The 26,975-nt window shown below is 42.9% G+C and overlaps 1 protein-coding gene across 4 annotated transcripts in view; it reads left to right on the forward strand.

Annotated features, from left to right (window-relative positions):
* Nucleotides 1–14,765: 14,765 nt before the first annotated feature.
* The window catches only part of RAPGEF2 (Rap guanine nucleotide exchange factor 2), a 172,376-nt gene continuing 160,166 nt past the window's right edge, over nucleotides 14,766–26,975 (forward strand). For all 4 annotated transcript variants that reach the window (XM_056855236.1, XM_056855239.1, XM_056855238.1 and 1 more), the window contains exon 1: nucleotides 14,766–14,836. In XM_056855236.1, the coding sequence (XP_056711214.1) occupies nucleotides 14,768–14,836 (69 nt within the window). In that variant the 5' untranslated portion in view covers nucleotides 14,766–14,767. The remainder of the gene's footprint in view (nucleotides 14,837–26,975) is intronic.

A 26,975-nucleotide genomic window follows, 5' to 3' on the forward strand; every position in this document is an offset into this window, starting at 1 on the left:
CAAAACATGGGGATGGTTCCCAAGAAACAGTTCTGTCACTGGCTAATTCTGACATATAGTAAACAATCCATTTTGATTGACTAAGGAATGATGAAACTTGAATAATATTGTTTTAAAGTAGGCACAGAGTCAGTTTTTTGAGGTCCTGGTTGACGGAAATTCATATGGTCCTTAAATTTGTTCCAAGGCTTTCCACTTTGGTTCCTGAATAACAAGGGTATTGATATCTGAGAATCCTGCCTACCAATTGATGCTCTGCCTTATTGTTTTCTTAATCAATCGGTGCAATCCTAAGAACCTGCTCTTGGGAGTAAGCCACACTGAATAGACCTGAGTGGGATACCATGTGGCATTCCTCTTTAAATGCCCCAAGCTCCAGAGGAGTTCTTCATATGTTCTTCACATCTTGAAATTCTAATGTCTGCACGTTAAATTTTTTAACCCAAACCTTTACTGATATTTTTGCAATATTCTGTGTAGATTATTAAAATAGCTTAATTTCATATCAATTAATTCAGTACTTGGCTTTACAAACCTGCAGCTCTGTACATGCATTGCAGAATAAAACATTTCTGTGTGCTTCCTATTTTTGTGATGTTTTCAGATTGCACTATCACATAACAAATCCTAGCCTAGTGACCTGTCTGGTAAAATCAGTTCCTGTTTTCTTCAACTGAGTTGGCTGGCGATTTTCTGTACTTTGGCAGGAATGTAAGAACACAAGTAGTGCCTGCTGGATCAGACCAGTGTCTGGCATACTGTTTCACAAAACAACCATCTAGTTGCCTTGAAGGGCCAACAAAAAGGGCACAGAGGCCGAGGCCTTCCACTGATGCTGCCTCCTAGCACTAGTACTCAGAGGTTACTGCCCCTACATATGGAAGTTCTCATTACTCACCATGACTAGTGTCCATGAATGGACTTCTCCATTAATTTGTCTAACCTGCTTTTAAAGCCATCTACACTCAAGGCTATCACTATGTGCAGTGGTAGAGAATCCCACAGTTCATTTTCCCATTGAGTAAAGAAGTTCTTCCTTTTGCCTGTCCTGAACCTATTGCCCAACAACGTCATTGGGTTCTAGTATTACAGGAATGGGAAAAAAGCGTTCTCTATTCACTTTCTCCACCCTATGCATAGTTTTATAAACCTCTATGATGACCCCCCTAGTTGTCTCTTTTGGGAAATCAAAACTCCCAGATTCTTCATCCTTTCCTTATAGAAAAGGTGCTCCAACCCCTTAATTGTCTGGGTTGCCCTCTTCTGTACTTTGTCCAGCTCTGCAATATGCTTTCGGAGATACAGCAAAAGAAATGTATTCTGCACAGAAAGCACCTGTTTCCCTGCACCTAAGAATGATACTGGATTGCCATCATCAGCTTTTAGTACATTTTTAATAATACTACAGGGAGTGCATTGGAAAACTTGCTGATGGATTAACTGGTGCGGAGCATATACTATGACTAGTGCATCATATTAATTAGAATACTCACTGTTTCTGTATGAACAGCTTGATTTTCTTAACCAACCAATCATGAAAAAATATATCGTCTTTATCATTTATTTTGATCAATAGACATTTTTACAATGTAATGCTTCCTATTTTGGGAGAACTTATTAGTGCAACCTATTAAGTCTTAGTAAATAAATATGTTAATAAACTATAGAATCCTAGGACTCTGATCATTTATTAATAAAGCTTCTGTTCTATGTCATATAGGAAACTTTTTGTTGTACTATTTCTTTCTGGTGCTTTGCAGAACCGTAAACATGGTGAATCAATCTGCTAAAGGCTTCATTGACATGAACTTGGCTCTTAGCTATACAAGTCACACATCCTCCTTTTTTGCTCCTGTCACTCATAGCTCCCACGACTCCATAACTAGCCTTCTTCTCCTCTAGTGGAATGCCTGCTACAGTTCCTATATATTAATTCCTGCCAGATAGACAATTAATTATATTACAATACTTTATGCACACACATAATCATGGAACTTAATCTAAATGCCTTAATAGAGACAAACAAAAAGGAACAAAATAGGGTTAACATTGAGAAACCGAGAGTAATTAACACTGTGGGTGCTATTCTTCTGAAAATGCTGCATTATCATCTACAATAAATTTCCTAGGCATATTGCTGTCATCGGAAGAACAACTAAGCCACTTCTTCTATTACATTTTTAAAAAAGTGAACAGCATTTATCAAATCGGGGACTGCAAACTGGGGTCATAAGCCCTTTGCAAGTAGGGTTGCCACTGGCAGGCGGTTTTGGGGCGGAGCCTGAGGAGGGCACGGTTTGAGGAGGGACTCCAATGCCATAGAGTCCAATGGCCAAAGTGGCCATTTTCTCCAGGGGAACAGATCTCTGGAGAGCAGTTGTAACAGCGGGAGATCACCAGCTAATACCTGGAGGTTAGATCAAAGATGCACTGGTATAAATTAGACAAGCTGTATGAAAGAATAATACCAAGCTCAAAAATTTCTATGAAAACTTATATTCTAAATAGTGAGTAAGTGCAAGGTACTGAAACAACATACAAGTGACAAAACTGAAACTTAAGGTAATATACTAAAGAACAAAGAAACACACAGTAGCTGTGACAACGCTACTGGCTTCTACAAGGCAGCAATGCTTGCAAGGTAAGTAAGGTAAGTAAAAATCCCAGAGATATTATAAATGTCCATAAATATGCTTTCCTTCGTTTTCTCCGTTTTTACTTCAGGTTGTATAGACGTCTTGTTCTTGCATGTCTATACAACCTGAAGTAAAAACGGAGAAAACGAAGGAAAGCATATTTATGGACATTTTTAATATCTCTGGGATTTTTACTTAACTTGCAAGCATTGTTGCCTTGTAGAAGCCAGTAGCGTTGTCACAGCTACTGTGTCTCTCTTTGTTCTTTAGTATATTACCTAAAGTTTCAGTTTTGTCACTTGTATGTTGTTTCAGAACCTTGCACTTACTCACTATTTAGAATATAAGTTTTCATAGAAATTTTTGAGCTTGGTATTTTTCTTTCATACAGTACCTGGAGGTTGGCAACCCTATTTGTAAGGACATGGAGTAAGCTCCTTGTCACACCAATCCAGCTAATGTGAAAATGGAGCCCTTTAAGTTTCTAGGAATGGTGGTCAGGAATGGGATCAGTGTCCCTCTCTTTTGAAGCGTGGAAGCTCATAGAGTCATCGCCACTTCAGACCTAGTTGACAGAGAGGCTCCAAGAAGATACAAAATAGAGCTAGTTTTCTATTTCCCAATGCAAAGGATTTCTTCATAGAAATAGAAATGTCCCTCTGACTCCAAAGGCAATAACAGGCAATGGAAATTTTCAGTTGAATACTGGATGGCCAGATTTTATGGAATGGCGATCCTTTCCTGTTTCAATGAGCAGTTTTGGAATATTTATTCTGAGCCTCTTTCCACCCTCTGGCTATATGTTATTAAAGGTAAAGGTCCCCTGTGCAAGCACCGGGTCGTTCCTGACCCATGGGGTGACGTCACATCCTGACGTTTCCAAGGCAGACTTTGTTTGCGGGGTGGTTTGCCAGTGCCTTCCCCAGTTATCTTCCCTTTACCCCCAGCAAGCTGGGTACTCATTTCACCGACCTCGGAAGGATGGAAGGCTGAGTCAACCTTGAGCCGGCTACCTGAAACCGACTTCCATCGGGATCGAATTCAGGTCAAGAGCAGAGATTTTGACTGCAGTACTGCAGCTTAACACTCTGTGCCACGGGGCTCAGAGTGTTAGCCAATAATAAAGTTTCTTGCTTGCTGTCTTCAGTACAAAATCCCTTCTGATCAAAGAGGTGAGACTGATTAGAATTTGGGATCAGCACCTTTTCACTTGTGGCCCTATATAATCAGCTAACCCTCTGAGATCTGATCTTGTAGATCATGTAACAGGTAATATTATTTTAAACTTGTTTTTCAAGCGTAGTTGATGTAATTCTTCCTGTATTGTTTAGAGGACACTAAATGATGGAGACCTCCATGGGGAATACGTGGCTTACTGAGTGTTTTAGAAGGAGCTTGTCTGGCATGTGAAAGATGCTGGTGAGGGATAGGAAGAGGGTTTGGAGATTCATGAAAAATTGAAAATCTGAATGGCAAGTTTGAGAACTGCTATATTAGAGCATAACGCTAGCACTCCACAGCTCAGAATCTTTGGCATAATGGAAAACTTGCAGACCACGTACTTCAGTACTGCTGGGGATTTTCCTGTTAACTTCAATATTATTTGGATTGCTAGTTATGCACCCTTTCTGGCTTTATTTCTAGTCAAATTGACTTCTATCATATTTATGCCTTTCAAGTGCATAAGAAGGGGTTCAAGCTATCGTTAATCAACAGTCGGTAAAATGAAAAGGATTCAGTGTTAATCATCATTCTTTGAAAATGGAATGGCCTTCGACATAGTGAAGTTCAGCATTCATAAAATCTCATTTCAATAGTGATTGTTTCTCTTCTTGAAGTTTAAATAACTGTCTGACTTTGCTTTGAAATGCGGAACTTAAAGAAAATGAAAGCATAACTAGAACTTTTATATGTAAGAAAAGAATGTATAACCAATTGTGTAAAAAGGATAAAAAATTGGTTTCCGCTTAACAATACTTTAAACTCTTGAGTAGTTCTACTATGCACCAACAAGAGGCTCCACTCTTTTGTTTATATTTTGTTTATATACCAATTATGAGGTCAGTAAAGAATCTCTGGAAAACTGTGGTTCTGTAATGTATCACAGTTTTGAAAGAAATGCATTGAAAGTCCTTTGCTGATTGACTGATCAAAAGGGAGAAATAACTTTAAAGTACAATTGTTTTGCATATGTTTTACCAGACCATTTATGACAAGTGAGTTACAAATAATATCTAGCCTTAGGTGACTAATACGTGACTTTGTGGAGGAGGGAGCATATTCTTTGCCAGCACATGTAGAAAAGGTGATGACATCTTTTTGCATGAGGTGCTGCATATTAGAACATAGTATGAAATCAGAAAGCATGGCAGCCTCTTTGACCTCACTGTGATCCAGTTGGCTTCTTTAAAACTAGTGCCACATGTTAATCATTGGTCGTGTATGCATGGGTTTTTTACCCGAGGTTCACTGCTCGCTGGACCCACAGTTTCCTGTTGGGAATCTATGCACCAGCAGCCTAATGTTAAGATTGTTTACATAACAGGCTAGAACATAAGAGTACACATTGTTTGTGGCAAGCAAATACAGTTTGCACCTAGCTTAAACTGTCATCGCAATGAATACAATTATTATTTAAGCGTGTGTGGTAATGTGCAGTATTATACAAAAACCAGATGTAATTGTCATAAGGACTTGGGCAGTCTAAATAGGCAGTGCAAGACAAACTATCCCACAGTACAAAGAGATGAGTTCAATTTCATTAAAATTATTTTTTGCTTTCATGCGCTGATGACAAAGCAAGGACATTTGTCTGACATGGTGAGCATTGAGGGAAGTGAGAAAGTTAGCTTTGCCAATGAAATGACACACACACACTTTCCAAAGGAAATATGGATTTAATAAACCATTCTCTTTATTATTTTTTGGTCCTATACCTGTTGAATCTCATACCTTTTAGCAGAGTTTGCAATTTTATCATTGATGTGTTGAGGTCCACATCCAGCACATTTAGATTTAGATTAAATAGTGTTTCTTTTACTGATAGTAGTCTTAATCCTAAATAAGTGTAGGCCATGACTTAGACAATCACACAGTTGGCATGATTAGAGGTGGCATAGCACAGTGGCAAAGATCACTACAAACCAGAGATTCCTTGATCTGAATCTCAATTCTGCCACAAACTCATCAGGAAGCCTTAGTCACCCCTCCCCCCATTTTCAATACAGCGTTGAGACCATAGTAATGAATAAAATTTCAGTATACTGAATTGGGTATATGATAGATGCAGTTAACCTTGAGCCGGCTACCTGAAACCGGGATCGAACTCAGGTCGTGAGCAGAGCTTTTATTATATATATATCGAACTCAGGTCATGAGCAGAGCTTTTATATATATATATACACTATATACACACTATATATATAAAGCTTTGCTCACGACCTGAGTTCGATCCCTTCCGAGGTCGGTAAAATGAGTACGCAGCTTGCTGGGGGCAAAGGGAAGATGACTGGGGAAGGCACTGGCAAACCACCCCGTAAACAAAGTAACTACCAAGCTTACACACACACATACACATACACACACACACACACACACACACATCATCCAGTATCCTTTGTTACAGTTTTTGAAATACTGTAGCAAAGGATACTGGATGATTTAAAGAATTTTTTTTTAACAGGCTCTACAGAAATGATTATACAATAATCAAGGGCTTTATAAAATGGGAGGGGGTAAATGTTATGAATCTAGATATCTGCTGTTTTGAAATAGTGTAATTTTGAAACGCTTGCAGATCATATGGATAGGCATCACCACAGGGTTCTGAGGGACAATAAATTTAATAAGGCTTTTAGGAGCCATTAAAAGCTAATGAGTGGGAGCATGGAATCTTGAGTAAATATTATTGGTCTCTATAGAATTAGGGTAATCAGAGACAAGGGAAGCAAGGATAATCTTTGGTTTGGAAAATTGCCTCTATGGATAACGTGTTAAGCAGGTCTGTAATTTTATCCTCACAGAAGGCCACTTTCACAGGAAGATTTTCCATTCGTCATCAAGTGTCTGGTAACTTGGATCCCCTGAGTTTTGGTGACCCTGTTTTGTGATGGAGCCATTTCACCTCTAGAGAATAGCTCTCAGAAGATAGTGCTTGTAGGTCATTTCTCCATCTCATGGCCTTTGAGTTGCAGGGCATGTTGACTCTGCCTTGTTTCCCATGCTACAGACACATGAAAACACCAAGGGAGATCATCTGGCAGTTTTGGCTTGATTGTCACCAGTATGTAGATAACACCTAGCTTTACCTTTCATTTTTATCTCTTGAGTGGGAAGGGCAGGAGAAATTCTGGTATCTGAAATAAGTTATGATCTGAATGGGGGAACAAACTGAAACATAAGCTCCCCAGTGCTAAGGTACACTTGGTTGGAAACATGACCATGTATTTTACATTAGTTGGCTGGTGTTGCACTCTCCATAAAAACCCAGCTCTGTGGTGTGCATGTGTAAAATGCCATCAAGTCACAGTTGACGTATGGTGACCCCGTAGGGTTTTCAAGGCAAGAGGCTTACGGAGGTGGTTTGCCATTGCCTTACCCTGCATAGCAATCCTGGAATTCTTTGGTGGTCTCCCCTCCAAGTACTTACCAGGGCTGACTCTGCTTAGCTTCCAAGATCTGTCTAGATAAAGCTAGCCTGGGCCATTCAAGTGAGATCCAGATTGGGGGAGGCCTTTTTGATAGCTGTGTGGCAAGTCTGTAATGTTTTCCCAAGAAAGGTTTGTTTGGCCTTATGCTTGCAAGTGTTCCATGATACATTGAAAATGACCCTCTTTAAGAGAGCCAAGGGAGTTTAAGGTTTTGCTTGGTTTTATTGTGACCTATTTATTATGCTGCTTTTATGATTTGCTTTTATTTTGATCTATTGTTCCTGATTTTATGGTTTCCTCTTATTATGATGTATTGCCGCTGGTTTTATTTATTACTTTTGTATGGTTTTACACCACACTGGCAGCTGCCCAATTATCTGCATCAATTTAATTTAATTTTATTACACTATTTAAAAGTAATGTTTCTAATAACTTAATACTGCCATTGATTTTGCAAGTTTTAAATTGCTTCAGTTCGGGTTTTTTGGTTCAATTGTACTTGACTCTATTTTAGAAATTTTTGTACAAAATTTGGTCTTGCCTAAAAGCCGAATGAGCTGTATAGACAAACGTTAATAAATGGAAATGGTATGTTTCCAGATGCTGGGCAGTCCTACAGCCTGCCTGTGCTGCTGTGGCCAGCCGCTGGTGTAACCATGGCACTGCTAGTCTGCTCTCTGAAAGGTTTTGTTAGTGACCTGGTGGCAGAGAAAGACCATGTAACTGGGTTTCTGAGACTGTAGTCATGTCAGAGTCCCCAGAAACCATGCTGTAGAGTCCCATCCAGGTATTTTGTTGCAATGACTGGACCATGAGGACAGGGCAGGCAAAACTAATCAGGGGTCTGCAGGTCCAAGGACCTAGCCCTGTACTCATAAGAGGTGAGGGGTGGGAAGAAGTGGGGCTAGGGATGGAGGCTTCGCATTGTCAGAAACTCCTTGTGCTTGCAGGCTGTCTTGGGGCCACCAATGTAACCTGGCTGTGGCAACTCAGGTCCCTGGTCAGGAAACCTCCAAACAGGAAGCCACATCCTGGTGCCACTGTGGTTTCCCTTGTAATGTAGGAGTGCTCCAGCGACTCCCAAGTAGCCCATGGGGGGCCCCGTGGCACTCTAGGGCCCTACAGATCCAGCGGTTCGAGGAGCCCTTCTCTATGTTCTGTGTTCTACTGCCTTATTGCTGTCCTTCATACCAGCATATCCCCACTTTGTGATCAACAGGGAAGTGAGTGAGGCAGGGTGGGGAGTGAAGCCCCTGTCATCCAGGTGGAACCCCTCAAATCAGAGGTAAACTGTATTGAAAGAAGCCTGCATTGCCCCAAAGTGGCAACATTGTAGCCCACTAGCATTGATTGCTCCATGTTTTGGGAGGGGGGGAGCAAAAACGGGCATGGGCTTCAACTCAGGGTGATTTTTGAATGACTGTTCAAATGTCCCAGGCACAAACCCCCATGAGAATGCTTGAGCCCGGGAGAGGGACGAACAGTGCAGGTATTGTGATTGTGTGGAAGCTGAAGCTGCCTTTTAAAAGAACTACACTCAGTTTTTAAATAGGGGTTTCCCCCTACTTTGCACCAAGCACAGGAGGGAGGAATGGGTGGCCAGTCCATTCCACCCAGGGAAATGGAATGGTTATTCCCCCTAGCCAGCCATCCTCAGCCAACGGGCGGTTTCCCAGGGGGCCTGAATGCTGGGGCCCGAATGCTCAAATTGACCCAACTGTAAACACAAGGGCTTGTTGCTGGAAAATGCATATAAACCTGTTGAATCCTCACCGGCAGAAAAACAAAACAGAGATATGCGTAGCAACGGCAAGTGGCCGAGTGGCTTGCTGGCAGCATTCATGTCTATGGTGCCCTGCCAGAGGCCACAATCCCAACTCACCTTGAGACAGAGGCTGGTGCCACTCTCCTGTCCTGCACTGAAGCGCACAGCAACTGCTAATGATCCACATCAGCACCTACAGTGCTCAGGGCTCTGTTCCTGCAACAGAATGAGTGTAAGGGTTGTGCAGCAACCCACTCCACTTTGGAAAGAGGGACTCCAGCACACCCTTCCCCAAACAATGCATCCTATCCTGGGGGCGTGTGCAAAGGAATAACTCACAGCCCAGTGTGGAGCTGAAAACTTTGGCCTCCTCCCTGTAGCAGCTCTCCCGGAGCACTGATGACATACCAATCCCCTTTGTGTGCAAGGGGACATGGTGCCAGGAGGCCATGGCCCATGCTACCCTCCAAAGGACAGCAGTGCTGCTGGGCATGGGTATAGGTGGTGGCATGGCCATGGTAGCTCCTGGCCACAAACAAGGGGAACGAGGAAGGAGGTTTGGAACCCAGTACCTTGCCTGTTAGTGCACGGCCGCCCCTTTGGGTCAAGCCTCTGGAGATGGGGTGCCTGAAATGAGAGAAGTCAGCCAGAGACTATGGACTTTCCTCTCCCCTAAGGGTGTTGGCACAAAGTGCTCACCCAGTAGTAATGTGCCCTTTCTGTTTTTTCCCCACCACCACCAAAGTGCCTCGCCGCTCACTCTAAGTCCACACGGCAGGGAGCTGTCAGACAGAGTCCCGTGTTATGCACCCTATCTCATGAGTTATGTGGCATCCTAGCCAGGATTTTTGTAGAGATGTGTGGGGCAGTGATTGGGTGCTGGGGAGGGGGCTTGGCCTCCACAAGGGAGAGAACTGTTTGGATACTCCAGTAGACAGTGTCCTGAGCTGCTCAGGGCCTTATGGGAATGTCTATGCCAGTGAGAGAGGGGACTTGGTTTTTTACCTCCATGGACGCCTATGTTTTTTGGTGGATGCCTGTGTTTTTTAGACGCCGTGTGTCCATGGACACCTGTGTTTTTTGGTAGCATAACTTTCAGCCACTGATGGGGGCATTCCCAGGCTGAAATGGCTTTGGAAGCCGACTAACTTCAGCCACACACCCTGGCCCCCCCGCAACCGCACTGGCTCAGGCCCTGCGCCTCTGTTGTGCTGACAGCTGGACACTGTGGGGCTGCAATGGTGTCCAAGAACAGCAGAGCAGAGCTGGGGGCCTGAGCCAGAGAAGCTGAGCCTTACACCTGCATATCTTTGAGATATCTTTGAGATGTGCCAGCATAATCATCAGTCGGCTTCCTGAGTGCTTTTAACCCCCCCCCCAAGGATTGCACTGTTAGTGAAATGACTGCTGTTATTGTTATAGTTAAACTGATTTTTTAAAAAAATATGTTTTATATTACTGTAAACCAAAGTGGGGGTTGTGCTACAAGATGGAAGGGTGTGCTATAGAGGTTTTAAATTTTAAAAAAATCATGTGGAAAACTTCTAAACCCATAAAAGGTTTTCCTCAAGGTATCCACTACTGATATTGAACCCTTCTATGTAGTTAAAAATTACATGTGTCGAACCTGTGCACACATATACAGGAACTGCTCCCCTATGGTACAATCCTGTATTGTGGAATCATATGGATGGGGCCAGCTCTTTTCATTCTAAAAGTTGCCAGAAAGGCAGAGCAGAACCAGGTTGAAAGATCATTGTGATTGGCTCTGCTCATAAATTCTGGGGTTCACAAATGCACCATGATATGGGATCATGTTAGTAGGAAATGACTTTCACACTTCTGTGGATGCCAATGACTACGCAGTGAACAGTGTGGAGTGTTCCAAAGTGTATTTTATCCTATTACCGGTATGCCACATTCAAAATGATGGCATTAAAAGTATAGTTTTTTTATTTACTAAATTTACTAAATACCCCAGTCCTCAAAGTAATTTGACATTCAGAATGTAGAACAACATAATAAACTATACCACTCCTCTACAATCTGTTCTAAAACAGCATCACACCAATATTCCTAACAGCTACACTCTAACACCAAAAGCTTGATGGAACAAGAAGTAACCCCCAGCCTCCTAAATAAGTAACGAGATGAATGGAGTGACTTCTAAAAAAGTATTGCTCTTGTTTTTTAGTTGTAGTTTGAGCAGGGCTTTATTAGCAGATATTAAGGAATGGGAAAATCAGTATAAGTGCAAATGCTCCCTAGGATAGTTCACTTCCATAGTCTTTAAAGGCTTAAATGTTTAAATCAGAAGAATGAAAACATATTGGTGACCCTTGCCCACACTCGACACACAACAGGGGTTGGGTGCTGTAAATGATGGGTGAAGGTCCTTCTCCTCTCTGTCAATCATCAATCTACTCCTGTTTGGTATGTGTACAGACTGTCTAACAGCCAATCAGGGCCCAAGGAACTAGATTGAGGGAGGGCAGTGAAAGAGGGAAATCTGTTGTACTATCAACTCTTGTCAGATAAAGTCTAAGCCAGGGGTGTTGAACTCAATTGTTATGAGGGCCAGATATCACAAATGTCACTTGATTGGGCCATGCCATGCCTCACCAGCCCAGATTGAGAGGAGGGGGCTGCCTTGGCTGGCTTGCAGGCCAGATAAGAGCTCTCAAGGGGCCGGATCTGGCCTGTGGGCCTTGTGTTTGAATACTAGGGTTGCCAGCTCCGGGGTTGGGAAATACCTGGAGATTTTGGGGGTGGAGCCTAAGGAGGGCAGGGTTTGTGGAGGGGAGGGACTTGAATGAGGTAGAATGCCATGGAGTCCACCTTTCCAAGTGGCCATTTTCTCCAGCTGAACTGATCTCTGTTGCCTGGAGATCAGTTATAATAGTGGTAGATCTCTAGCTACCACCTGGAGTTTGGCAAACCTTTGGCAAACAGTGGTAGAGCATCTGCTTGGCATGCAGAAGGTCCCAGGTTCAATCCCCGGCATCTCCAGTTAAAGGGACTAGGCAAGTAGGTGATGTGAAAGACCCTAGTCTGATACCCTGGAGAGCAGATGCCAGTCTGAGTAGACAATACTGACTTTGATGGACCAAGGGTCTGATTCAGCATAAGGCAGCTTCATGTGTGTTCATGTGTTCCTCCAGACCATTTGGCAATCCTATCACAGTGTCTCTCTTCCCCCCATTCCTTGTAGAGAACTCTCATCCACTTAGGGTTGTCAGGTCCCTCTTCGCCACCGGCAGGAGGTTTTTGGGGTGAAGCCTGAGAAGGATGGGGTTTGGGGAAGGGAGGGATGTCAATGCCATAGAGTCCAATTGCCAAAGTGACCCTTTTCTCCAGGTGAACTGACCTCAATCGGCTGGAGATCAGTTGTAATAGCAGGAGATCTCCAGCTACTACCTGGATGGGATGTGTAATAAGGGATATACCTGTTGGGATATGTAATAAGATTTCACTAGTTGGTCACTATTGCGATATAGTTGTATAGTTGTTGTAAGAGACATTGTTTGATATTGTTTAAAACCTTTGATATTGAATTTTGGTTGTAACTAATTGGTACACAGAGGTGTCTATTTTGTGCTAACTACCTGGAAATTGGCAACCCTACATCCATGCAGCCCTGACCTGGTGTGGCCCAGGAGAGCCTGATCTTGCCAGATCGCGGAAGCTAAGCAGGGTCAGCCCTGGTTAGTATTTGGATGGGAGACCACCAAGGAATGCCAGGGTTGCTATACAGAGGAAGGCACTGGCAAGCCACCTCTGCTAGTCCCTTCCATGAAAACCCCGAAAAGGGCTCGCCATAAGTCAGCTGCGACTTGAGGGCACTTTACACACACACACACACATGCAAGTGACGAAAGTGGATTATGTACTTCGTGAACTCTTCCAATGGTATGACGGCAACTATAAATTTAGGGACGCAATGCAGGCAGGGCGCCCTGACCTGGATGGCCCAGGCTAGCCTGATCTTGTCAGATCTCGGAAGCTAAGCAGGGTCAGCCCTGGTTAGTATTTGGATGGGAGACCACCAAGGAATACCAGGGTTGCTGTGCAGAGGAAGGCACTGGCAAATCACCTCTGCTAGTCTCTTGCCATGAAAACCCCGAAAAGGGCTCGCCATAAGTCGGCTGCGACTTGAGGGCACTTTACACACGCAAGTGACAAAAGTGGATTATGTACTTCGTGAACTCTTCCAATGGTTCACAGTGGGTAGCTGTGTTGGTCTGTCTGCAGTAGCAGAAAAGAGCAAGAGTCCAGTAGCACCTTAAAGACTAACAAAAATATTTCCTGGCAGGGTGCATGACCTTTCGTGAGCCACAGCTCACTTCCTCAGCTACAGCTAGAATGTGAATCCATCTGTCTTTTAAGTAGAGGAGAGTGAATTCAGACAAGCATCAGTATGTAAATGTTAACAGTATGTAAATGTGAATAGCACACCTAATCCCATCACGCCTGTGAGAGTGAATTCAGACAAGCATTCGTATGTAAATGTTAACAGTATGTAAATGTGAATAGCACACCTAATCCCATCACGCCTGCTATTCACATTTACACACTGTGAACATTTACATCCTAATGCTTGTCTGAATTCACTCTCCTCTACTTGAAAGACAGATGGATTCACATTCTAGCTGTATCTGAAGAAGTGAGCTGCGGCTCACGAAAGCTCACACACCCTGCCAGGAAATACTGGACTCCTGCTCTTCCAATGGGATGATGGCAACTATAAATGTAGGGACGCAATGCAGGCAGGTGGCCCCGCAGCGGCCAAACCCGCCCCCCTCCATAAAGTTCCTCCTTGCCCGCTCGGAAGGCTGGGCCCGCAGAGCGAGAGGACGGCTTAATTAATTCTCCCCGGTGTTAATTAACACGGCGCTAATGAGCGCGGGAGGCTGGGGGTGGGCTCTCGAGCGGAGGCCAGCAAAGCCGGGGGGATTCTAGGAGGAGGGGAGGAGGTTGTCTTTCGTGGCCTGTCTCGCGCCAGCCGAGTCTGAGTAGCGTCCCCGCCGTGAGGGAAGAGGCGGCGGCGGCTGCAGAGAGCAGACGAAACAGGGCTCCGAGGGGCGGGAACTCGAGGCGGCTCCTCCTCCTCCTCCTCCTCGCCGCCGTTGTTGCCGGTGTGGCCGGGCGGGCTCCCTCCCTCCCCGCCTCCCCCTTTCGCACCATGGTCGCCGCGGCACAAAGCGCCAGCCAGCGCCGGAGGAGGCCGCTCCCGCCGTGAAGCCTCCCGGCCTACCTCTCTCTCTTTCTCCGAGACGCAGCGGGCCCGTCCCCCTCTTCCTCCAGGCCCAAACTCGGCGCGGTCGCGGCGGCGGCGGTCCCTTCTCCCGCCCGGCCGCCTGAGGGGATGCGGCGGCGGTTGAGGGGGGAGGGGGAGGAGAGCAGGAGCAACCGCCGCCGCCGCGGCGACGAAGCTGCCTGGCAGCCCGGCACAGGCGGAGCCGGGACTCCTCGCGGGGGCCGCCGGCGCCGCCAAGACGACCCAGGAGCCCGGCGGGAGGCCCCGGCCGCTCGGCGGCGCTGCTGAGGCCGAGGGGCCTGCCTCGGCCCTCGCCGGAGAGAGGCGGCTTTAGCGCCCCCCCCTTTCACGTTGTCCTCCACACACACCCCAGCCTCGGTGACGAGCTCTCGCCTCTACTCTCGGGGGGGGGGCCCGGGAGGGGCCGAGCCGCCGCGTCCGGAGCGGAGAAGGGGGCGCGATGGCGTCCTACGTGGATAACAACTTCCGCCAAGCGGTCATGAAGAACCCGGCCGACAGGAGCCCCCAGGTACCCCCCACCCCACTTCCCCTCCCTCTTTACGGTGCTACTTTCCCAATCAGCTCCACCGTCGCCCTGTTTGTGTGTTTTTCTTTTCAGGGCTCTGGACTCTTCGCTGCCTTCCAGAGACTCCCTGACATGCTGCAACCCTGCCCGTCTCCTTTCTCTCCCCCCCCCCCCGCACCTCCCTTTAGCTGCAATCGATTGATTTATAGCATTGATTGATAGTATTATTATTAATTTGTATTATTATTACAAACCAAGCTGTAATTTAGCCTCCTCTGTCCTTACCCAGAGGAAAGCCAAGCTGTCTGTATCTTAGCTCCCTACTTTGCTTCCTCTCCTTTCTCTCCCCCCCCCGCATCTCCCTTTAGCTGCAATTGATTGATTGATTGATTATTAGCCAGAAAAGATACAAACCAAGCTGCAATTTAGCCTCCTCTGTCCTTACCCAGAGGAAAGCCAAGCTGTCGGTATCTTAGCGCCCTACTTTGCTTCCTCTCCTTTCTCTCCCCCCCCCCGCATCTCCCTTTAGCTGCAATTGATTGATTGATTATTATTAGCCAGAAAAGATACAAACCAAGCTGCAATTTAGCCTCCTCTGTCCTTACCCAGAGGGAAGCCAAGCTGTCGGTATCTTATTCTCCCTGCTTTGCTTCCTTCCCCCCCCCTCCGCCCCACGCCTTGTAGGGGGGGCCCCTCCCTTGGTATGCACTCTCTATTTCCCGTAGTTCACGGATCCCCCCAAGACATGTTGACCTCATCTGTCTTCGCAGGATTGGGAAGGGGGAGGTAGGGGGCTGAGCAGTGAAAGAGGGCTTTCTCTTCGTATCTCTCTCCTCCCTGGATGCCTTTCTATGTAGAGTTGTGGTACTAGAGGCTGGGAATACAATGAGTGAGTGGCTAGATTCATGATAGGGCGACAGAGGGTGACCACGGATTTTAACTTGCCTGAAACCATTCAATTTAACTGCATCTTCTGGCATTTATTGAAGTTATGCGTGGTGTGAAACGCGATCAGTTCTCTTTTTAGTCCTTTCCTCTACCTGCTTATGCGTGCATCAGCTAATCTACTATTTTGAGATATCTCTAATCCTTTTCTATTTACGGGAAGAAAGCCTCCCATTCATTCACAATCACGCTAGGCTTCCCTTCCCCCACCACCATCAGGAATAGTACACTCAGATGAGTGGATGCATATCTTTACATCAATTAAGTTATTTCATGCAGTTTAACAGAGTGTAATTCTCAGTACTCAGACAGATAAGTCTGATTTTATGGGGCAGTAGTACAGTTTAAGATGCAACACCCTCAGTTTAGTCATTGACTTTACAACTAGTTTCTGAGGAGTCATGTAAGACACGTACTCTAATAAACAAGATAAGAATAACAGTATTTAAAACGTTGGACACCGTGTCTTGCAGATTTTTTTTGTTAATGTGTTTTGATGAGTGTGCAGTATTCTATGCTAAGGAAACAAGGATTATTCTGTCATTTGGTGTATTACTAATACTGTATTAGCTTGTCAGTGCTAGAAGATAATGGTGCAGTAACCATGTGTTTAAACTGTCCATAGCAAAGTGTTGGTGGTGAGCTTTGCTGGAAAGAGAACATTTAGGTCATACAACTTTTTGCATATAATATTTTTAAAGCTTATTGGTTGTGGTTCTTGCCTCAGCTTCCAATAAAAATAAAGTATATAAGAACCAAGGCACTTAGTTTCTTATTCAGTTTTTACCATTCTGTGTCCTTTAGGTCTTTCTGGCAAAGTGTGTTACTGAATAGAATATTACTCAAAAGTGGAATGAAATAATTAAACAGCGGAATAAGAATAATTTTGTATCCACCTGTATACTTCATTTCTAGGTTTTTTTGTGGAATGAGAGTTGCCTCAGAGTCTTTGTGTTGGATTGTTAGTACATGGCAAATAGGATCGGATGTGGAAGATGATCACAGAATCATTATTTTTTAATAAGATAACCCTTTCAAATTTGTTAAACTGAGCAGATTCGCTCTGCAGTAGTAATTATAGGGGCTTGCACTGTTAATTGTGTAAGGATGGATATATTTTTACCACCCTGTCAAGCCTCAGCTCAATAGCTAATGCTTCATGGTGTTAACATTGCTTATTGGAGTCAATGCCATCTGTCCCTTTTTCAAAAGAACTTGTATTGCCTGTCTACAATATTCAGCATATTTGTTTTTAACAAGAGGCGTTATTTTTAATTGCCATGGTTACTGCAGATCTTGAGCCAGTTTCAGCAAAGATGTTAACTGGCCAAGAGATTAAATGGTGGGTTAGTGTTATTAATTGGTTTGGTGATAGTGCATCCAGAAGAGTTTAACGTTATTTTGGTTACCTTTTTTTGACCTGGTGGTTATGCAATGTGTATGGTAGTGATAGGAATCAAACCATGTACATAGCTTTTGCCTGGATATTTTTTCCTGTCCTCTGTTATTCTTTTGGTGGCGCTAAATTCCTGTGTCCTTGCTTGACCCTCTCTTCCAACTGTAGTTATTTCTCGGGTAATAAAGGAACGTAGTCTTATTACCTTGGAAGGATTGTTTGTAAAAGTGAGTTTTAATCATGTCACTCTGACTTGTGTATTAGAATACAAGAAAAGAAAAGCCAGTTGGCCAGCATGATGAAGATTGACAAGTTTTGAGCATTCCAGTCATGTAGTGGCTTGTGAAGGTAGACTGTGAGAGACAAAATATGTGTGTTCTGTGCCAAATGAAGTGATATGCCAGCTTTCATATCTTGGTGCATATCTTAACAATAAAAAAGGTAAGCAGTGACGTATTGAAGAAAATCAGCTTCAGTGCAGAGACAGGGCCAGCACACGAAACAGTGTAGAATGCCAGAACACGAGGACTGCATTAGCACTGCAACTGTTAAGTATCTGCAGACCTGCAGCCACTGTAACAACATACTTTAAAAGGTACTTTTGATGAGTGAGACCACAGCTGGCTCAAAATCTTAGTGTCGTACATTCAGCATGCAGGAAGTACTTGGTTAGTAGTAATGGCAGTAGTTTAGGCTAGCAATAAAATGGTCTTTCTCTCTCAGAATTGCATAGAGAGGGATATGTATTGTGCTTTTAAACTGCATTTTCCTTTTTTATAAAGGTAACTTGTAATAAAATGGTCTCTTTCTCTCAGAATTGCATAGAGAGGGAAATGTATTGTGCTTCTAAACTGCATTTTTTCTTTTTTATAAAGGTAGCTTGTAATTTCTGGGTTTATAAATGCATAAATTTTGCTTTACATTTGTTGAAGTTTCTTTAACAATCATATGTTTCATGCCACTATATTTAATTAAATCTTAAATCTAGTTTAGTTTAGTTCAGCTGTTAATGCTACATCCCAGTCTAGTTATTTCTGAGTGATCTTACAGAAAAATCTTTTAATAAGGCTCTGTTGGAAATCGTGATACTTTGTTTCTGGATACAAGTTGAGCCCTCTTGTTGGTGGTTAAAGTGACTAATATCCTAGTCTTCAAGCTTCCCACTTCTGTGAGCATGTGCTACAGTTGGGGAAGCCTAACATTGCGGTGTTACAAACATGATTGCAAGGCATTATTGCCAAGTGCAAGTATTGTTGCGAGGGCAAAATGTGGCAGTGAATGTGCATTATAAAGTATTTCTAGTTAGGGTAGTGTGTTTTTCTTGTGATCCTTTTGGGCTGTCCTGTATCCTTGACCAAAGAAGACTAATTTTCTTCTTGCTCTGGAACTCTTTTTAATTAATGCTTTGTATGAGCGATGCAAGAGGTCCTGACTGTGCTGTGGTATTGCTGAGGCGGAGGGACTTTCCTTTTCCCTCACTGAAAAGAAGGCTAGAGCTCCCTCCTTTCCTATTACTTACCTTTATGCATGTAGGTAGTCTGCATAAAGTGTTATGGGGAATGGGAGGGCTATGTGCACCTCTCATAATCCCAACAATCCCTCCTCTCTGATACAAAGGGAGGGTTGGGCTAGGTAGGGGCCCCACAAAAATCTACAATTCTCTTCTTCTCATAGTCTGATGCAGTGTCTATATGGATGTAAGGGAATTTTATTAGGCCTGTAGGACTCCTCTGTGCCCAGGTGCTACACTTAAGGTGGACTGGATTGTGCCCATAGTGTTTTAAAGGGGCATATGAATAGCAGACTGACAAGCCATTTTAAAAATATAGCATTGCGAATGGCTAATAATTATGGTTATCTTAAGCTGTTTAGACAGCTTTTTGTTATTTGTCATATTCTAAAGACTTTCTTGCTATCATGTTTTTAAACTGAAGCTGGTTGTTTTATTACTGTTTGTATATACGTTTGTGTTTATATTAGGCGGAATTGTTCATTTGAATGCTTTAGGCTAATTGACAGAAGCAGTAACAAAATCCAGAGGATGTATGCTCAGGACATGTATGCCACCTTTCACTTTGAAGGTTCATTCTCAAAAAACACATTTAGAAAAGATATGAGCAACTTCCTTTCCCTAAGAGTAATCTCTCTTGTAAAAAGCCTATCCCTTGTCATACCTACTCAGAAGTAAATCCCACCGTCTACTAAAATTTACTGCCAGTAAGTATGCATAGGATTTCATCCTTAGTAACTAATATGCTAACTATAAGTTCTTTGATTTGAAGTATATGTCAAGTGTGCATCTTTTAGGGTTCAAATCGAACTCTTTTAAAAGACTGGTTTAGTTTTCTGAAACTGTCTATTAAGAACCACTATCCTCATCTTCCTGTGTTTGGCAGACTGTTCCATTTTCTATCATGTACATTTCTGTACCAAAATTCTGCTTTGTCTGCATTCCAGTACATCAGTACTATGTTCTCATCAGAAGAATAAATGCACAGGATGAAGAAGTGTTGTTAATTAGCAGATGAACATTGCTTGGTTGGCGTATATTCCTTATTACTAAGATGTTTATGATAGTCATTCTTTTATTTGTGTGTGTGTGCTGTCAAGTCACAGCTGATTTATGGTGACCCTGTCAGGTTTTCCAGGCAAGAGACCTTGAGAAGTAGTTTGCTGCTGCCTGTCTCCATGTCACAACCCTGGTATTCCTTGGAGGTTGCCCATCCAAATACTAACCTGCTTAGCTGCTGAGATCTGATGAGATCAGGCTAGCCTGGGGCTATCCAGGTCAGGGTTGTCATTTTCCCAATGCTTTATATATCTTTTTTAAAGAGGAAGGCCTGGCCTATGTAATCGTTGCTAAAGTTTTTAAGCAATTGGACACTGTCGAGCATATCTCTTGTTCCAAATCAGTGGCTGATGAAGGAAGGGAAATACTATACACAATATGATGATCATGTCACCGGTAAAGGGAACTGTGCGTTATCAGGTGAGAAGTGAAAGTATGATCTGGGGAGACTGTTACCCTGTATTGCCTAATGTATATCTTGGACTTTAATAATAGTTTTTAAGACCATTTTTAAATTCATGTACTGTGCAGTCCTAAACAGTTAAACAGTTTTAATCCCATTGACTTCTGTGGATTTAGAAGGGTGTAACTCTGTTTAGGACTGCACTATTGGAAAGTTAGAATTCAGGAAGGCAGCAATTACTGTGTAGATTTAAATTTGGGGACCTTTGTTGGAGAACAAACCCAGTCTCTATGCAGAATTAACAGTGTGATCCTGTACAGTGTCAGTGTGGTCTGTGCCCATTGAAATCCACGGTCTTATACTAGAAGAATCCTGCATAGGATTGCTCTGTGAAACTCCTTTCATGCAAGAAACTCTAATTGGCACAAGTATTCATGCTATGAATAATTCTCAGGGTCTTAGAACACTGGTCCCTTTGTTTAATTTGTTTTCAACACACCTGCTAACAGCCTTGTTGGTAGGGGGAAATATGAATTCCAGTTTGTAGGGGGTATCTCACATTTTAGGTATACATGAGCTTGTGTCACACATGAGTAGTGGAATGAAATGGGCTGTGGACAAAGAGTCTGACTTGTGCTGCACATAAACTGTTGATTGAAATGAAAATAAGGTCAGCTTCTTAGCTATATGGTATTTGATCTGTTTGGAAAATGGACAGCTTGATCATACATTGTGTGGCAAACAGTAATTATTAGCTGTCTGTGATACTTTATTGTAGTAATCAGTCATACCTTGTAGTTTCACTTGGCATTTGTATTCTGTTTTGCTACTCCTGAAATACTACTGTACTTTTTCTGGAAGTACTAACTAACAGTAAGAAACTAAATAAATGGATATAATGAACAAATTAGGAGAGGAATTTAACTATAATAGTTTGCCTATTGAGTCATGTAATTTTACTAACTATGCAAACTGGTACATTAAAGTATTTTGAGAACTATATTTAAACATTGCTCAACACTTTTCCTGTGTTCAGTTGCCTGAAGATCTGATGAAACATTTACAGTTCATTCTGGCTTTATCTTGCTTGTTGCTACTATTGGAATATTAAGTTTCAGATAGATATTGAGTCAGTGAGATCGGAGATGCCAGTACTATGTTATTTTCTCTTATGAATTCCTACCACAATTCTTTTTTAAATACGTTTTTGCTAGTTTTTTTTACTGACGTCCACAATATAAAAACAAATACCCCGTATTTATCCTAATTAACAGCATTTTCCAAGGTCTGATGACAACTGAATAGCAAAGAGAAGGCAAGTCAGTAAAAAGAAAGATGAGTGAAGTAATGGTTCTCAACTGGTAGTACATATACCACCAGTGGGACACAATGGTAGTCTTTGTGGGAGTCATGGTTTTCTTAAGAAAGTACTAAGACTTCACTCTTCCTCAAACCCTTATGGCTACCTGCAAGTGTGTGTGCTCTCTTCTGCCAACCCTATCCCTGCTACTGATTATCATCTGATGTTTTGGCATGTTAATGGTAATCTTGGAAACGTAGTAGTTCTTCCAATTCCCCATACCTCTTGCCCACCAGTGAGTGTTGGCACCTCCTTCTAACCCTACCTGAGAGGTATTATCCATTAATTCCATGCCAATAAAATCTACTCCCAACAATGCTGCTAGAATTTTTATATCCTTAACACTTACAGGGAATTATAAATACAATAACAAAATACCTGTGAACCTTCTTGGCAAAAGTGGGCTTTCTGTTTTTGTCATGATGGGACCCAGACTGTTTCATAAAGTGATAGGGTGGGATGTAAGGTATGAAAGATTGAGAACCACAGAAGTAAAGGAAGCACATGGGCTTCAGTACTGATACTTCTGCCAAATATGTGTGTTAGGTAACTGTCCTACACTTTTGTAAAAGAAAGCACGAAGTTGGTTATGTCATGAACTAGTGCCTCTTATTGCCTTGGTGAAAGCTTTCCTATATTTTGATCTAGAAACAAGCCCCTGCCAGCTAATATGTTTCCCATTTAATTGGTAGGGTGAATATTAATTTTGTGATCGAAGTTTTGGAGAGACGGTCCCAAAGGTATCTGTAAGATTATTTTGGGCAATTTTTCTATCTAAAAGATATCAACCCCTCACCTCTTAAGTGCTAAGTTTCAAGAAGTTAAATGAATAGAAGATTGTTTGAAGTGGAATAGATCTGCAGAAGGAGCTAAGTGTAAGGAGGGAGGACAAGCAGTAAAAATGAAAGTGAAAACTTTTCAGCAGAATATTCCAACAAGTTTTTATCTAGAAAACCATAATTTAAATCTAATCTGACTGACTAGTAATTTAAATTGTGATTTAAATAGATTAGATTTAAATAAAATCCACCCTCCTGTTAAATCAATAAAAGGGTATAGTCCTGCTTGTGTCAGTTCTAAATTACTGTTGCATGCTGATTGCATTGGAAAGGATAATGATGTAAGCCGCTTTGGGTTCCCATTGTGGAGCAAGGTGGGGTGGTATAAATGAGGTAAATAGATAAAACTCTGGTGCAGAGGGTATTTCTTTCACTTTCATAAATGACTAATGTCATATGCCTACCAGCGCAGTCCTAAGCAGGTCTACTCAGAATCCTACGGAGGTCTGTGCAGTGGGGCTACTTGCAGGAAAGTGTTCTCAGGATTGCACTGTACATTACTTCGTAGGCTTCCCTGAAGGGCTTTATGTGAAGAATGAAGAGAGTATCCTAGCTTGAAGAACAGAATATTTTACATATGCCTCACAGCCCAATAATGTGCATTGTCTAGCGTAGCTTAGGATACTGCTGGAAGTAACACCATTGTGATGGCCAAGTGGATTTTGTGTCTAGCCAGTATAGTTATGGCTGAGGCAAAATTGACAAAGACAATATTGTGTTTTACTTATAAAAATGAAATTTATTTAATATACGGTAACAAACGGAGGCAAATCTTAAATTATAAAGAGATTTAAAATGTTAACCCACACGTCACAAGTTCAATTATTTCCTGGCAGGCGTAACAAAATTGTTCCCTAGGGTTGCCAGCTCTGGCTTTGGAAATTCCTGGAGATTTGGGAGTAGTCACTAGGGAGGGTGGAATCGGAAGGAAAGGAGCTCAGCAGGGCTGTGATGCCACAGGGTCTGTCCAAAGCTGCCATTTTCTCCAGAGGGACAGATCTCTGGAGTCTGGAGATGAGTTGTAATTTTGAGACAACTCCAGGCCCAACCTGGAGGATGGCAACCCTGTACCAATAACGACATTACCCTGCTGCTACTTACTAACAGTCTATTTTAGCTCCAGGACAGGATATGGGGACTAAATGAGCGCTGTCCTTGACCCACTTTCCTGTTAAAACTAACCCCAAACTCTCCCAGCGACCTGTTTTTTTAACTCCCAGCTTCCCAGCACTCTGTTACTGTTGCTTCAGATCACTACTCGCTGGCTCCTGTGTTGCTAGGATAATTTTCAGTTCTCTGTCTCTTAAGTGCATACTCTGCTCATGTTTCCCTTTCATGCTGCCTTCTGCACATTACAAAGAAGTGCTGCCAGTTTGGCTGGCAATCCTCCCTGTAGTCTTTGAGGCTTTTCTTAGTCTTTCTTGTTATCTGTGCTCTCCTTTATCAACCACACCTGCTGTGGGCCTCACACTACCTTTCAGCCTAGTAATCCTTACGAATTATATTATTGCCAGTTTCTGCTGTCTCCTGTGTTGTTTCTTTGGATGTGTTGTGTCAAGTGTGTAAATGGGGCAATTTTAACTGTCCCATCAGAATTCAGCAGGCACAAATCAGAGATGCAGATTTCAAGGATTCTGTAGATGGTTGGATACAAAGATCACAAATAACTTGTGAAAAGGAGGGATGAAAGAGGGAATGAGGGAGGCATGCACAAACCTCCCAGTTACCATAACAACTTCTTGTGCTTCCCTATGTGAGCAAGTAGGGAAAGGGAGAACTAATCTATACACACAACTAAAGCCTTTTTCCTCAGCTTAAAACAAACAAAAATTTTTGGAAGCATTCTCTGGCTCATTGCCAGCTCTTGAATGTATTTCTGAGCATTACTGATACATACGGGGAATTATTCTACTAGAGAAGAAAAAAGGAGGGAGAGTATCAGAAGAAAACCAGTATAAAGGGAGTGTGTGTATAAATCAGTTTCAAGTTTGTGTTCAATAGTTGTAAAAAGCACATAAACCGTTCAATGTGTATTGGTAGCAGTCTTTCTCGGAAGGAGACAACCTTCCTGTATCTTACTATGGTATGTTCACCAAGGAGCTCATTCAAAGAATACACTTCAGAATCTTTCTGTGGTCCTGTTTTTTTTGGGGGGGAGGGGGGTTGCCAGTTGTTTGCATGTATATACTTTGTCTAAATAATTTTGGGTAAAATCTAATCTGCTGTTGAGTGTGGCATTCACATGTGGGAGATTCCAAAAAGCTCCGGAAGAGCCTTGTTATTCCCTTCTGCTTCCACCTCCCCCCAGTGCGTGTAGCCAGTGAAAGGGCTGTCAGGGTGATGGGGAGGCCTGTGTGTGCCTCCTTCTCATGTTGATATGGGATACTTGCGCTCCAAATGACCCTAAATCATGTGCTGATTGTTAGGCAAGAGAAGACACTTAATGCTGATTGTAGTCATATTTCTGAATGATGTACCTCTGTTTACTGGATGGCATTTGTATTGATCTCTATCCTTGTCATAATGTCATTACAGCTGTGTGGTATGGCAAATTAACATGGTAATTCTGTAGCTCAAAATACACGACAGGACAAGGTGGCATTACTGATTTTGCAGCTAGTAGGGTAGCTTGCAGTTAGAAATTCTCTGGTCCTTGCCTCCTTGCAAAGAGAGTTTACTGAATTCCAAGGGGGGCATTTTTGACATTAAAATAGAGGATTAATTGGTTTGAACTAGATGTGATTCATTCTTGGAGCATCAATTACTGGATGGATTCTGCTGATAATTTCTGTTGTGGGAAGGTTGAATGGAACTTCCCTAGAGATGTGAAGGCCCAGAAACACACACACCCCTGAAAAATTAGGAAAAAACCTGTTTTTTCCCCAAGGCCCCCCCCCCCAAATTTTATCTGTTGGGGAAATTGGAAATTTAGGCTAGCACTGGATAAAAAACCCTCCTATTAAATATTTTCTGTTTTAGAATGAGTGAAATGCTTTTAAAGACAAGATTGGCATGCTATAGACATATACAGTTCATAAATCCAATATGCCCTGCTGTACTTAGAAGGATACTGAATTTTCATGAGTACTGCATTAGATAGTGCAGGGAGAGGATCACACTCATTAGCGGTAGCCAGAGTACACATTCTTTTGATGACAGAATTGTAGACTTGCATCCACTAGGACTGAATACTGATCTGGATTTGAGATGTTTTCTTTACATTCATATAGGGATTTTTCAGCTGTAATATGTATATTTGTTGACGCATTAGAGATTCTCATTTGTGGCTGATAAGGATCACGTTTTAGTTAGACTAACATTTTTGTGTGACTGCAAACACTCACAGTAATTGCCTACATCTGATTGTGTTCTATAAAGGTCAGTCCCCCAAGATTCTTAACTCCAGATGATTTCTTACGCCAAGGTGATGTTAAACCTTTGTTTATTAAGTCACATGTAAAAATAATGGACACCTATTGGTAAGGATTTTTTTTAAATTGTTGCATTATTGTTACTGGATATGCAATTGCGTGAAGAATTGTTATATTGATGTTGTTTTTACTGTAGATTGATGAAGCCTTATGGGCAAACGGAAGAAGTGATATCCGGAAATTCCATCTCCTGAGACTGATCCTAAATTAGACATTTACTTACCCGTGATCCAAAGCTGAAATCACAGGATCATATACCAGTGGGCATTTATGCCAATAAAGGAGATTGTTGTTGTACCTGTGGGCAAAAGAGAACAAGAAAGTCCATTAGAAGAAGAAAGCATCTTCCTAAATGGTGGACTCCATTCTCTGTTGCTTATTGTGGATTTTGGACATGTTTAGATATATTTGCCCATTCAGAGCATTTAAAGCTGGTTTGTTATGTTTGTTATGGTGTTGTTGTTATGTTTTCAGTAATCTTGTTGTAATTTGGTATTATTACATTTATCAGAGATTAGCCAGCATGCTGTTATGTTTTGCAGAGGTTCTCATATTACAGCTCAGGTCTATTTGGGGGTAGTATTTAAAGACAAGATGGGCATGCTGTAGACCAGGGGTGGGGAACCTTTTTTCCGCCAAGGGCTATTTGGATATTTATAACGTTATTCATGGGCCATACAAAGTTATTGACTTAAAAGTTAGCTGACCAAGCCCCAAGCAGGCAGCTGCCCCAGATGACACCCCCCCCCCAGTGCGGGCAAGCAGACAGGCATCCAACCAGTGTCTCACTTGGCCACCTGGTGGCTCAGGGTGGTCTATTGCATCAGCCGGGCATAGCCATCCAGCCACACACCAGAGTTGCTCCTGCTCCGCGTGGTTTGGGCCGGATTCTACAGCCGGCTCCTGCTACCTCTGCCTGCAGGGATTAAATGAGGACACACTGGCTAAGAACTCAACCCCCCCATGCATTCTGGCCCTGCCCCCTTTAACCCCTCCATTGCCACCACTTCCGCCCCCAGCCCTCTTGTAGTTCAGAGGGAATACGTTTCTCCATGGCATGGGTGGGAAAGGGTTAACACAGTTTCTTGGGCGGTCCTAGCAGCTCCACAGTTAACTACTCTTCTGCAAGGGGGGGGAAAAGGTTCCTTTTCTCAGCAAAACAAACTTGAATAGAGGCTATTCCTGTCTGTGGGAACGGG

Source organism: Euleptes europaea, chromosome 9, assembly GCF_029931775.1.
Source record: "Euleptes europaea isolate rEulEur1 chromosome 9, rEulEur1.hap1, whole genome shotgun sequence".
In the NCBI taxonomy this organism is placed as follows: Eukaryota; Metazoa; Chordata; class Lepidosauria; order Squamata; family Sphaerodactylidae; genus Euleptes; species Euleptes europaea.